This window comes from Vespa mandarinia, chromosome 15, assembly GCF_050613455.1.
Source record: "Vespa mandarinia isolate Hongniang chromosome 15, ASM5061345v1, whole genome shotgun sequence".
Classification (NCBI taxonomy): domain Eukaryota; kingdom Metazoa; phylum Arthropoda; class Insecta; order Hymenoptera; family Vespidae; genus Vespa; species Vespa mandarinia.
The window spans coordinates 4,983,975-4,998,425 of NC_140824.1; the positions used below are offsets into that span (position 1 = coordinate 4,983,975).

Genomic DNA, 14,451 nt, shown 5'->3' on the forward strand with positions numbered 1-14,451 from the left:
CCGAGAGACTCATAAGTATATATAAAAAAAAAAAAAAAAAAAAAAAACAGGGGGAAAAGGAAAACGGGAAAAGAGAGGAAGAAAAAAAGGAGGATCGTTAGAATAATCAACCCTCTCTCTCTTTTGTCGCGGGGGGGGGAGGGGAGGTACGCGTTGGCACATCATTAAGATGCAACGGTGAAAAACGTAACTGGTCGTCTTCCGGGGTTGAACGACTAACCGCGTCTCCCGAAGGAAAAAAAGAAAAAGAAAAGAGAAAAAAGAGCGAAACATACCAAATAAGATACTACGAGGGTGGAATAAGGGGGTGAGAAGGAAATAGAGAAAGAGAGCAAGAAGGGAGAGGGAGAGGGAGAGAGAGAGAGAAAGAAAGAGAGAAAGAGAGAAAAAGAGAAAAAGAGATATGTTCGCTTCGCGGTGAGCACCACGCTTCGATATCTCGTCGCATCGTGCGGTGAGGGGAAGGATCATAATCTTTCGTTATAATTTCTTAGTGTCTTTATATTTTTTTCTTTTATTTTCTTTTTGAAATGGGTACAGCCGGTCGCGATTTCGAGCGCGATCGAGAAGACGGATTGCACTGTCGGATTTGTGCGTGCGACGTTACTGGAACCAACGGTATCAACATTTTCACCGAGGATGGTAGACGGCACTACCTGCAGACCAAAATACGCAAATATCTCTACATCTTGGTAAGTTGTGCGACCTTGCGAGGAAAAAAGTAACCGATCGAATCGGCCCAAGAGGCAATGAACCGAGGCTGAGTGCGTGTTGTGTGTTACCGGGATCTTTTTCAAAATCTCGACCGCTGGACGCGCGCGCGTCTTGCCCACCAAGATAATGCATAGTTGTGTGTACGATTCCCACGTGCGATTCGGTGGTACATTCACGATCGGATGAACGTTCAAGTTCGTCTTGCTTTTTATTTTTTTATTTTCTTTTTCTTTTTTTGTTTTCAAAACCTGCGATCGGCAATCTTTTCTGTCGCTATTATCACTTATCTTAATTAAAAACAATAAAACGTATTTTTAGTTATAAATAATTCCGGAAAATTTTACTTGACGATTTCTTGCCTTATGTCGGTACTGTCGATGTACCGATGCATTATACTCGACGGAGACTCAAGTGGGAATTAGGAATGCGTTCGATCGTAATGATCGTTAATTATTGTTAATTGACAAATAAATAGTGTTATTTTTGTGATCAAATATAATAATCGCTATCATTGATATTCATAGGATAAAATCTATCATTATAAAAATTAATAATAAATTGTAGTTTTTACCGGTAAATTTTCTAAAATATACTGAAACGATATGAATCCATTAATTTTTTAATTAATAATCATATTACTGCAAAAACAATCAAAAGAGATAATATTTTGATATAAATTCTTAAAAAAAGAAAAATTGCATCTGTCTTTCGTAAAAAATTAATATTCCTTTTGATAATATTAAATAATATGTATTTATAAATACGAAAAATTAATATGACAAATATTATTGCTCGATGAATGAGCTTCATGGCAACCATTTTGTACAGTGCTGTAAAAGTGTTAAAAATTAGCATTTTATTGATTGCCATAAGTATAATGTACTGCATGCGCTGTATAAAGCGATGCGTCTATAAATATTTGAGAATGAAGCGGCGGCGTATTCAGATATGACGTCTATGAAATATTTTATGCAGAAAAAATAGAACATCGAATGTGTTTCATATATTTATGATATTTAAAATAAAAATACTCGATAAGAAAATTTTAATTATGAATTTAATAAAATCTAAAGGTATTTTGAAAAAAAAAATTTCTTTAGAAAAAAATTATTATCATAATTTAGAAAAATGACAATTAATAGAATAAACATTAAATTTATATAATACTTAAAGATAATTATTATTGCAAGTGAGTTGGTAATTAAAAAGTGTAATAAATAAATCTATAAAAAGAGAATATTTTCATGTAGAAAAGTAAATCAATTTTTTAAATGAATTATATCTTATTTCCCAATACAATGTTTTTTTATTCGCACAATTAACTTTGTTTGATATTGTTAAATAACAGAAGAGTATACTATTTAATTTTTTTCAGGTATCCTCTGAAGATAAATTATCAAAGATGGTTTGTTTAACGTGCATCAAAAGATTGGAAGGAGTACATCGTTTTGCAATGATGGCATATTGTACACAAGAAAGATTAAGGTTACAATTATATGAAAATTTGGACAATATAAATTCTGTTCAAGATATGGAGGAACAAAGTTTAAAGGATATACAAGAAACTACTAAAAAAGTAGAAGATAGAGGATTATTACATTCAATTCTTACAAAAGTATATATTTCAATTTATATTGCACATTCATAATACTTTTTTATTTGACTGTCTTATAACAAAAAGATTTTATTCTAGGGTGCCATAGAAATTTTAGCAGAAGGCGAACCACTTGGACCATCTGAATTATCCCATCTATCTGAAGAAGAAAAAAGTCATACTCCAAGTATGGAAGAAATGGAAGTCAAAGTAGATCCAATGTTATTTTTACAATGCTGTATGGAACAATCGGCTTCAGATATATCAGATACATCAGACCTTGAAGAAAGTGCGATCAGAACTCATTCTCCTGAATTATCGAGTTTAACAAACAAGTAAATTATCGGAACTATCGCAGCACGAATAAATTAACATATAGATTTCTTTTAAATAAATTAATGAATTTTTAATTATAGAGATATAGAAATAGAAAAGCAGAAAACAAGGGAATCTAGTGACAATAAACTTAATGAAGAAACTAATGAAGATAATTTAAATACAACAAAACAATATGAATGTACGATATGTACACGATCCTTCATATCAGAGATTGGTTTAAGAAATCATTTATGGTCACATCTGCCAAGAGAAAGATGCTTGGATGGGAAATCTGTTTTGAGATCGCAACAAGTTCATTCAACAAATGGCGTGCTACATACGAATGTTGATAACAATTCCTCTGCTAACTTCGTTTGTCCAATTTGTGGTAAAAAGATTTCTACAAAAGGAAACTTGAAAGTACATTTAGAAACTCACAGGCCTAAAGGAAAATATGGATGCGATATATGTGGCCGAATGTAAGTTTGACATCAATAGATATAATTTTATTAAACGCAAAGAAATTTCTTTATTGTATAACAAATATTAATTAAAATTGATTTTGTTTTAGTTTCAAAACACAATCGAATTTATGCAGGCATAAAGAATATCATGGTGAAATTAGATTTCCATGTAATGTTTGTGGAAGAGTTTATCCAACTAATTCAACTCTTCGAGCTCATAGTATAACGCATTCCGACTTAAGACCACATGCCTGTCCTCTTTGTGATAAAACATTCAAAAGGAATCAGGATTTGAAATTTCATATAAATCAACATACTGGTGCAAGGCCTTACCAATGTCCTTATTGTCCAAAAGCGTTTGCCAGTTCTGGTAATTGTTTTTCACATCGTAAAAGAATGCATCCTCGAGAAGTACATAGAGATAGGCAAAGGGCAGCAGATTTAATGAGATGAGCTGTGAGTAACCAAAACGAAGAATGGAGTTTTAGCTGAACACAGTATTTGATAGAAACAATTTTATAAACTTTTTTTAGCTGTATTATACAGAAAAAAAAGCTTTACTTTTGAGATTAACGGTGCTAATCCACAAAGTGATAGTTTTATATGTTTTTATTTTTTTTAATTTTGAAATTTAATATACTATTGTTAATAATGTTGATAATGTTGATAATATACTTTATTGCTCAGAAAATATGTATTCTTGTTTGTTGTAACAGAATATCATAAGCATACACAATTATCATTGATAAAAACAAAAATACTTCCAATAGTCATAATTAATTTTGGTTACTAAATGCACAAGTAGGTTTGAAATTTCATAGCCAGTAGTAAAAATTTGAAGTATATTAAAGTTTGAAGTATATTGAAGTATATTAAAGACATTTTAAGATAGTATTCTAAATATGTTTATGTTATATAATTATGAAGTAAATAACAATGAATTATGTTTCATTTTTATTTTAATGTTCACTGCCAAATATATACATACACATACATATATACATACATACATACACACATATGTATGTATGTATATATATGTATATATTTATAATTACATTAGAATAGTTTTGAATAACATTATAATTGATATAATTATAAATAATATAGTATGCTTACACATTACTATGATAGTATGTTGAATATGAACTAAGAATGTAGAAGTAATAATAATAATAATGGATATACAATTTTCTCTTTATAGAGCTGTGATATGTTAATGATTTTTTATACTGGTTATGAAATTTACAATTTACTAGAAAGTAGATAAATACAAAAAAATGATATTAGTTGAGAAGCATCCGACACAATTACTGAATTTTATCGACAGTAACACAAGGTCTAAAATTAATGATAAAATAATATATTGAATCGTCCTTTACAAAAAAGTAAGATGTATGTAATCGAAATAACATAGTGGTTCTATATGAATTTTATATATAGGGTGTCGCAGAACTACTAATTGATCTTTGATAAGATGAAAAAGGATAAAGCTTTGAGATGATAGTTCTTTTGTCTTAAAATATTTACTTCTTTAACCTCCTCAAAGGTCAATTATCAGTTTTACAGAGAATACTCTATATATAATGTATAATGTATAATGACCAAAGACATTCGTGCAAATGAGAACATTTTTTGTAGCTTCCAACACATTTTTAGCACAATGCAAATATTATCATAAATATTAAGACTGTTTACGAATAAAAACTTTGTGTCAAATTAGAATAATATAGGTTAGGGAAAAAAGTGAACAAGGGCCACATTTGCAAACTGTTACAAAATATAACAAATGAGTTTGATTATAGAATGAAGCAGTATTAAAAACGAAACAAAAAAAAAAAGAAAAAATAAATGATATAATAAATGTATATATATATATATACACAATATATATATAATATATATAATATATATATAATATATATATAATATATATATATATATATATACAATATATATATAATATATATATAATATATATATATATATATATATATATATATATATATATACATAACACACACATATAACAAAGTATCGTAATATTATTCTTATAAGTGGAATTGTAATTGAAAATAAGTGTTAAATGAAGTCTGAGTAGTTCTAGGAAAAATATAGCGTATAAAAAAGACTCGTGTAGAGCGTAAACTATACATAGTTTGTGCTTCCATATTATTACATATACACACACTTATGCATTATAGAAAATAAAAAGAAATAATGTTTCTTTACAGTAGATCGGGCTAACCATAAGTATTATACAATAATCGGCACATTATCCAATACATATGAAACCAATACGACATGAACTAAAATGTGTTGATTATTTATCTACAGAAGCTTATAGCGTGACACATACAATATGTATTTTGCGATTACACTTTTTTGTGAACGCTTGCCATTGCGTAGATTAAAATAATAGTTGTAATAAATATACATCAAAAATAATCAATTTTTGAGAGAACCAATGATCGTTGAGTTAACACATCGGTCGGCATTAATGCACACTTAGTCGTTAGAAAATCAAAAATTGAATATTTTTTTAAACTACACTTATACGTTTTCATCGATACAGAAGGTTCATACAGATACAAGTATATACATACACACACCCACGCATACACACACACACACACATACACACACACCAAGAATATATAGAATTTCATTAGGAATTAGTGCCATTTCAAAAGTGCCAGTAATATAGACAATTAATTTAGCGTTATTATACAGCAGATAAATACCAAATGATTATTTATAGAATTGAACAATGATTTAACACTATTGGTAATACCATCTGTGACATAATAATAAACTGGTTGTATAAAACAGCGTATTCATATAATTACTTGATCCCTATTATTCTGCTATATTTTTGAAGTATTTTATCAAGTTGAGAGAAGATGTTGAACAAGGTAAAAACAATGACAGTTATATACGCATCTAATAATTCATATGACACGATTATTCGTCGGATATATATCGTATTATAAATCATAAACAAAGTAATTCGTATCTATAGCTATAATATATTTATAAATTTACATCACAGACGAATATATTTCTTATAGATTTAAATAATATAAGTAGTATCCATATCATTTCAAAGTATTTTTGTTAAAGGATATTTCTATTATATTAGTTGAAAAATAGTTAAAAAATGTTTAACAATGGAAAATTAGTTTGACCTCTCAATTTCCAAGTCATAAAGAAATATGCAAAAGAATATGATTAAGTGCTCGAGGTACACTTATTTCCATATTACTTTGTTATCTAATCTATCTTATGCAATCGAAAAATAAAGAATATATATATATATACAAATATTAAAATCATTTTTATAAAAAAAAGATCAAATATAATAATTAACACAAATTTATCATACCAATTTTATAATAGTTCGAATGATTAGTAAGAATTAATAAGATAGAAATGAAAAAAATGACAAAATATTATACTTTGGCAATGCCATTTTATTCGTATGAGCTCTTTTATTTGTAAATAACTACAGGTCATTGAACTAGAATGCTCTTTCTATTTTCAATCGGCCACATACTGATGACGCGTTAACGCTTCGCCTACTTACGATCCATTTAACGAAATACACGATTGTTCTATAAATGAATTGTAGATGAATCTGTGTAATATAATGACTGGACTGCTTCGATTCCTTTTATTTTTTAATATTTTTTATTGTTCAATATTTTGACAATAATTAAGATCTCTTGGCAAATAATTCAGAAGAGAGAATTTGTGAAAAAAAAGAAATACTCTTTAAGTTCGATGACTTCTATAAATGTGTAATGTGGGTAGATAACGTTTTAAAAATAGTTACGAGAGACTTATCTATAAAATGTTAATAAACAATAATGAAATGACTAATGACGAAATATCGCTTCGTACATAAAAAATATCTGCAAAAATGACATAATGAACATAATATGCAAGTACATGCGATATTCAAAATTGACGATATAAATTGCGACATAAAAATGTTTGAATAATAAAAATTTATTATTCAAATATTTCCAAAAATTTTATGCTATTTAAACGTAAGTTATTGCGAGTAACATTTCATTGTAACATAAATTACAAGGATACACGAAATATTTGTTAAAACTGTTAAAAATTTTAAACTATTTACTCATGTAAATTATTTTGTAAGAACTTTTACATATACACAAAAATAATAAATCGTAATTTGATCAGTTATCTAAAAATCTGTTTCTTACATAAGTTAAAGGGTTATTAAATTTTGAAAAGCTCATTATAAATCTTTAAAAGATTATTTCTAAGTTTTGATCATTATCTTTTGAAGAAGTTGTACTCCTCTCAAAAACAATCGCTGATTTCGATTGTCTCTATTATGAATTAGTTTGCAAAAGGATCACACGACCTGTATTATTTCATTCTATAGATACTTTTAATTTCCATTGCATGTGAATTTTCCTCCTTCCATTACGTTTTCTATATATTAAGGAGAGGGTAAAAAGAAAAATAAAAACTGTTGTATAGCAGGCCAACGTTACATGCAAGGTCAGAGTTTAAACCATTGTGTTGCCCCTAACGATAGGTGTTTAATCGAAGGTATTCATCGCCGATCTCACCGGGTGGTACATGGTTATTATAAATGTGCCACTTTCGTGTTATTCTAGATATACAGGAAAAAGTTTTTCTCTTTTCTGAGGCATCAAATAACAAATGAGATTAAGAAAAGAAAGAGAGAGAGAGAGAGAGAGAGAGAGAAAAAGAAAGAGGTGAAGATAGAACCACAGTATTATTCGTCATGTGATCGGAGTCTATCTTTATATATACACACACACACACATACACGCGCGCGCGCGCGATATATACATATTTATAATAAAGGATAAGATATCTGCAATATAATCCTATTATTTACTTCCATTACGCTTTCGCGTATATGTTTATCGCTGTAAGTGTTTGTAAATGCATTCATAAATCTTTCTTGTGTGTTCACATTTACATTGATAAAACGAATATAATATCAAGAAAAAATGTATCTTGTAACTTGATTTATTACATCCTTAGAATATAATTGTAAAAATTATATATATGATATGAAAGTTGAAATACGCTTCTTTTCTCTCTTAATAAATTATCTGTGAAACAATAATTATGAAATAATTCTGAAGTTTATAAATGAACCAGAAGAAAAAACAGATTATTTCTATCTCTCTCTCTCTCTTTCTCTTTTAAACAAAAAATTGTGCCGATTATGAAAAACAAATGAGTTTTCCTTTCATTAACAAATGAACATTATGTTTAACATTTTAAATGAAAGATTTTTGAAATTAAACATTCTACAAGTATAAATCTCTATAGATTAACTACAAGAGCTCGCTATAATTAGAGATCTTATCTAAGAGACCTATGACGTAATGCGATGCAATGTGAAGAATTATTACGACGTATAATTTTATATCATTTCAATAAAAACTATATGCAAAGTATAATCAAAACATAAAGAATATATACATATAAATATACATATACGACTTACACATTTCTACAATATAAATGCATTTTGCAATATGTGTGTACATGTGTGCGCGTGTCTCGCGTATGTATACATAATATATAATTAATTTCTTTTTTATGCATTTAATTACTTAGTTATTTCTTTGATATCTTCTTATGCATTTCCATTGTAAAAATAATTGGCGCCTCGAAATACTTGATATACTTAATATTTAATCGATCTAGCACTTTCTGCGACTTTTCGATGCTATATAAAAAAAAAATATCTTTCGATTATTAATTAATTGTTTTATCTTGTACATGTTAGAATTGTAAGAAATGTTCGTACGATAATTGAATCGGTATTTGATATCGATTAAATTAAAATAAATTGTTTGATTCGGTTCCAACATTAAATACGACTAAAATTTTCTGAACACGTGGCATATTGCTTTTCATGTATATATATATATATATATATATATATATATATATGTATATATATATGCATATATGACATGCACTTTGCTCATCGAACTATAAGTGCTAAAAGAGAGAGAGAGAGAGGGAGAGAGAGAGAGAGAGAGAAAGAGAGAAAGAAAGGCAAAAATGCAAAAAATACGGATACATACACGTATCGTTTCTTCTGTAATTATGACGAACATAAAAAGATTGATTGTAGATTGCATATAATACGTTGAAATACTTCATGTACTTAATACTTCATCGATAGGCACAATAATTTTGTATTAAAAGTTACATCTTTCGAAACATTCACAATTAACCGCGAATTTCGAGTCATTCGTTCTTTCAAGGACACACTTTCTTTTCATATTTTATTCTTAACTAATGATCAAGAGTGAAATGAAAAGTTTTCTACTAATGTATAAATAAAATGCAAGATATTGTAGTTCTTCTCTAAATTAGCATATCAGTTATTGATAGTGATTTTTAAACAGAAAAAAGTATGTAAAGCAGCGAACATTATGACTTATTTAACAACTGATTCGACGACTGGCGGAATAACAGGTCATGCATGTATCGTCTGAACGTCCTTCAAACGTTTCTATCGATTCTAAGAGGGTACGCGATCGTATATTACTGTGGACTTCTTTAAATCATGTCAGTCCGTCAGTAACCGTGAACGACGGGGTATTGTGTAATGTACACTGTGTAGTACTATTAATACTTAACTGTTTGAAGCATTATATTAGTGAGAGAAAAAAATATATATAAATAAGTATATATATACATAGATATATATATATATATATATATATATATATATAAAACGGAGAACGCACAAGAGAGAGAGAGAGAGAGAGAGAGAGAGAGAGAGAGAGAGAGAGAGAAAGAGAGAGAGAGAGAAACTATTCAGATACAAAAGAAAATAAATTTCTCTTAATAATGTCAGATGACGACTGTAAAACATGGTGTCACTCACGGCAAAATGCTGTCGTTCAACCTCTTTTGACAGGTATTTAAGTAGTCTGTTTTCATGAGTAACATGATAAATGATCATTCAAAGCCGGTATTTACAAACTAACCTCAAAACTTTCTTCATATGGATCATATTTCAATTATGTTTATGGAATTAATCGAAATATTATTTCAGTGATCGTAACTAATTAAAAATTTTAATCTCTTTGTCGTCTACAATCATTTTTATGATCAATCCTTTTTGCTGTACGATTTATTAGTATGCTTCATATTTTTTCTCCTTTTTCTTTTTCTGATTAAGCCAGTACAATTTTTTTTATTATTAATATATACTATTACACAAAAAATATAATTAAAATTAATATATAACCATTACATGTTAGCATATTTAGAAATAACTAAGATTTGCAAAAAAAATTGCTCATTTTCTCGTATTGTTTTTAGATTACATAAAAAAATTAATAGTTAAATAATTTTTTAGATTTATATCAGATTACAATGGCATATGCTTATTGGAAAAGCGGTAAAACCAATGATTATGCTGTATTTGATTTATTTTTTCGGAAGAACCCCTTTCAAGGAGAATTCACAATTTTTGCTGGTCTCGAAGAATGTATTAAATTTCTGGAGAGGTTTCAGTATTCAAACAGTGGTATAATTATAATTAATTTAATAATAATTGATTTATTACAGTATATTTGATTGTAATAATTTACTTATAATTTTGTATTATAGATATCAAATATTTGAAATCTACAATGCCTGCTACGGTAGACCCGGAATTCTTTGATTATTTAAAAAATGTCAATGTAAATGACGTTACTATTTATGCAATGCAAGAAGGCTCTGTTACATTTCCAAGGTTATTATTATTAATAATTTAGAGAAATGATTTTTAAAATTTACAACTTATATAGAATATATTTTATTTCTTGAAATAATTATGAATAAGTTTAGAGATTTATTAATCTGATATATCTATTAAAGTACCAGATTCAGATACATGTATTAACATATATAGAATTCCATTGTTACGAGTTGAAGGACCATTAATAATAGTACAACTGTTGGAGACAACTTTATTAACATTGGTGAACTATGCAAGTTTGATGGCAACTAATGCAGCCAGATATCGGATGGTTGCTGGGAAAAATATTACATTGTTAGAGTTTGGCCTTCGTAGAGCTCAAGGTCCAGATGGAGGATTAAGTGCATCTAAATATAGCTACGTTGGTTCGTCATATTCTTAATGTAATCTTATGACTTAATACTGTTTTAAGAAACTAAATTTATAATCATAAAGAATAAAATCAATACACTATTTTATTTTGCAATTGTACTAGATAATCAGAATGGTTCAAAACAATGCCATAAAGAATAATTACATATCAGTGTTATATATATTATAGGTGGATTTGATGGTACAAGTAATGTATTAGCTGGAAAGTTATTTAATATTCCAGTAAGTGGAACTCATGCACATGCATACATTACATCTTTTACAAGTATCGATGATTTACAAGCCAAAGTGAGTATATATTAAATTACATATTAGAATATTATTTATCCTAAATATATTTATATAAATGATACTAAAACCGCGATATTTTTGTCATATATTTGCAGACTCTTGCTCATAAACAAACAGGAAAAGTTTATGATCTTTTAGAGTTGGCATCGAAGTATCGAGATGCTATTGCCGGTGATTTAGGAAGTATAGTGTCTGAAGCTTCTAGTGGAGAATTAGCTGCTTTAATCAGCTATGCTATAGCTTTTCCAGAGAGATTTACAGCTCTTGTAGACACATATGATGTTAAAAGGTATGTACTGTTATTTATTATTAAATTATTTTTTATTCTTTCTGTATTTTCTAAATATAATTTTTTATTTTTATCGAAGAGCTTTTTCTTTGTCTTTTTTCTTTTTAATATTCATAGACTTTTGGTAAATGATTTGATATCAAATGCTGATTTTCTTTGATAATTTTATTTTAATATCATTAATGTAAACATAATATAGTTTGCTACTAATATCAACAAACTATCAAAAAAATTTATTATAATTATTTTTATTATAAAAGTACAATACAAATTAATATTGCATTTATATACTAAATTTTAAAGAAAAATTAATGCACAAAAATATCTATATAAATTAATTGTAAATATAAGTAATAATTTTACAAGTAAATATGTGAAATATTTTATCTATGGATTACATGATTATATTGTCATGTTAATGTACATACTTATAATTTATACACAATCATGCTACATATATAAAATATAATAAGTAATATTATTAACAATAATCAAGTTAAATCTCTCAGTCTGTCTTGTAATGCTAAGAATTTGTCAGGAATTTTCTAAAAGAAATAATACACGATTATACAATTTATATATAACATGGAATATATTTCTAAACGCTAATATACTTTTATTTAATAACGTGACCAGAAATATATACTGACTTTTGCAGTTATTTTTAATAAAAATTTTATATCTATTAAGAAAATATATATGTTTCTTAAGTAATAGATAATCAAGTCTGTGTATTGCCAAAATAAAAATTATAATAGGCATAGACTATTATATTTGTTGCTGGATAAGAAAAATGTATTTGTAGCATTGAAGCATCAGCCAAGCAAAAGACATTTATAACCAGCCTAAATGTAAAGAATAAGCTTCTAACTAAAGGATCCAATGCATATGCTCAAAATGGTGTGAGAAACAATACGCTTATATCAGAATCTACTTCGCATCACAAGAATGGCTTTTTAAGACGAGGCGAATTGGGTGAGCTCTATGTGAGGTACGATATACTCTCACTTGTCTGCTTTCCGATACACAATGATTTCATAATTGTGTCAATGAAATATTAAACGTTTTTTTTTATAATAAAAATTACAACGTTCATTAAGTTTAACTAAAGACCTCATTTCTGTAAAGCAGACAAATTGAAAAATAATAATTCTTCATTGCATCCTACTGCTTTCATAATATGATCATTATGAAGCAAGCTTAACATATTTTAATCAATATAAAAGCTTTCTTTTCGTGAGATTTCATTATCATAATTTTGTGATCTTATATAGTGCCCTTCCCAATTCAGCCCCTTAAATCTTCCACTTCATTTTAAATAGTTGTAATGTATGTGCGTTTGCATGTGCAATTATATATAAGTCATAATTGGGTTAATTGTTCTTATCGATTATATTTACTCCATATTAATAATATGTTTTTCAACATACATGTGAATACCTATCTTATTATTCTTCTGTGTATTAGGAGTGGCATTTTAAATTTCTGTGCTGTTGCACTTGCCTTAAATGATTTGGATTACAAAGCTATTGGAATAAGACTTGATAGCGGTGATTTGGCATACCTTAGTAATGCTGCTAGAGATATCTTTGAAAAACTTGCTGTTAAGTATAATATACCATGGTTCGCACGATTGACAATCGTTGCATCGAATGATATTAATGAAGAAACAATTATAAGTTTGAATGAGCAGGTAAAACATGTAATGACAAACTTTTTTATATTTACTTTTTATAATGGCTATTTCTAAACCAGGCTTTTTTAGTTTATAAATTAAGTTAATAAATGTTTTCATAGAGTCACAAAATTGACTGTTTTGGAATTGGTACGCATCTTGTAACGTGTCAAAGACAACCAGCATTAGGTTGCGTATACAAAATGGTTGAAATCAATGGTCAACCAAGAATCAAGCTCAGTCAAGAAGTTGGTAAAATGAATATTCCTGGTAAAAAGAATGCATACAGATTATATGGTGCAGATGGATATGCATTAATTGACATATTACAAAGATCAACAGAGGAAGTACCGCAAATAAAACAGAAAGTTCTCTGTAGACATCCATTTCAAGAATCAAAAAGAGCATATGTTATACCAACACGTGTAGAACCATTGCACAAAGTAAATATAATTTATATTAATATTCCAATTTTATATTATTAAAGTGTGTACTATTCTTAAATATGAGAAAAAGTCTAAAATATTTACTTTCTATTTAAAGATATATTGGAAAAATGGTAAACTCTGCGAACCCTTACCGACGTTAACACAAATTAGAGATAGAGTACAGGAATCTCTTAAAACATTAAGAAATGATCATAAAAGAAATTTGAACCCTACACCATATAAGGTAAATTTGTAAAAACATAAAAATTTGTATATTATAGATACAGATATTACAAACAATAAATTACTTTTTATATAATAATTTATAGGTGGCTGTTAGCGATGATTTGTATAATTTTATACACGATTTGTGGTTGCAAAATGCGCCTATTGGAGAACTGTCGTGAAGCTGTAGATGTTTACTGAGTCTTAAATTGTTGAAAAATGAACAATGTTGTCTATGATTCAAAAGTATTTAAAAATCATGCAAATTTGTGTGTGCGATACACTCTAAGAA

The 14,451-nt window shown here is 27.9% G+C and overlaps 2 protein-coding genes and 1 long non-coding RNA gene across 8 annotated transcripts; 2 read left to right on the top strand and 1 right to left on the bottom strand.

Annotated features, from left to right (window-relative positions):
- The first annotated feature begins 382 nt into the window (after positions 1 to 382).
- LOC118449746 (uncharacterized) lies at positions 383 to 3,698 on the top strand. Of its 2 annotated transcripts, none has more exons than XM_035884687.2 (5): positions 383 to 692; positions 2,090 to 2,329; positions 2,408 to 2,643; positions 2,725 to 3,105; positions 3,198 to 3,698. In XM_035884687.2, the coding sequence occupies exons 1-5, from the start codon at positions 531 to 533 to the stop codon at positions 3,541 to 3,543; spliced, it is 1,365 nt and encodes a 454-aa protein (XP_035740580.2). In that variant the 5' UTR covers positions 383 to 530; the 3' UTR covers positions 3,544 to 3,698. The 2 variants fall into 2 exon arrangements, with proteins under 2 accessions (XP_035740580.2, XP_035740582.2); XM_035884689.2 differs by lacking the exon at positions 383 to 692 and adding an exon at positions 1,684 to 1,787.
- On the bottom strand, positions 3,058 to 6,138 carry LOC146872523 (uncharacterized). Its single transcript, XR_014983010.1, has 3 exons — positions 5,339 to 6,138; positions 3,424 to 3,544; positions 3,058 to 3,348 (listed from the first exon to the last, which is right to left on the bottom strand). It is a non-coding gene; the product is annotated as an uncharacterized LOC146872523 (long non-coding RNA).
- A 3,719-nt stretch (positions 6,139 to 9,857) lies between these two features.
- On the top strand, positions 9,858 to 14,404 carry Naprt (nicotinate phosphoribosyltransferase). Of its 5 annotated transcripts, none has more exons than XM_035884681.2 (11): positions 9,858 to 10,048; positions 10,493 to 10,663; positions 10,747 to 10,873; positions 11,033 to 11,244; positions 11,421 to 11,539; positions 11,638 to 11,831; positions 12,637 to 12,822; positions 13,299 to 13,533; positions 13,629 to 13,949; positions 14,050 to 14,178; positions 14,264 to 14,404. In XM_035884681.2, the coding sequence occupies exons 1-11, from the start codon at positions 9,979 to 9,981 to the stop codon at positions 14,339 to 14,341; spliced, it is 1,842 nt and encodes a 613-aa protein (XP_035740574.1). In that variant the 5' UTR covers positions 9,858 to 9,978; the 3' UTR covers positions 14,342 to 14,404. The 5 variants fall into 5 exon arrangements, with proteins under 5 accessions (XP_035740574.1, XP_035740575.1, XP_035740576.1 ...); XM_035884682.2 differs by having other exon boundaries at positions 13,299 to 13,524; XM_035884683.2 differs by lacking the exon at positions 12,637 to 12,822.
- Positions 14,405 to 14,451: the final 47 nt, after the last annotated feature.

Excerpts from the sequence above, each read along its gene's own strand:
- Naprt (XM_035884681.2), top strand. The coding sequence starts at position 9,979 with ATGTCAGATGACGACTGTAAAACATGGTGTCACTCACGGCAAAATGCT. Across the intron at positions 10,874-11,032 it reads GGCTCTGTTACATTTCCAAG|AATTCCATTGTTACGAGTTG; the intron begins GTTATTATTATT and ends TAACATATATAG. Across the intron at positions 13,534-13,628 it reads TGAATGAGCAGGTAAAACAT|AGTCACAAAATTGACTGTTT; the intron begins GTAATGACAAAC and ends ATGTTTTCATAG.
- LOC118449746 (XM_035884687.2), top strand. The coding sequence starts at position 531 with ATGGGTACAGCCGGTCGCGATTTCGAGCGCGATCGAGAAGACGGATTG. Across the intron at positions 693-2,089 it reads GCAAATATCTCTACATCTTG|GTATCCTCTGAAGATAAATT; the intron begins GTAAGTTGTGCG and ends AATTTTTTTCAG. Across the intron at positions 3,106-3,197 it reads TGCGATATATGTGGCCGAAT|TTTCAAAACACAATCGAATT; the intron begins GTAAGTTTGACA and ends ATTTTGTTTTAG.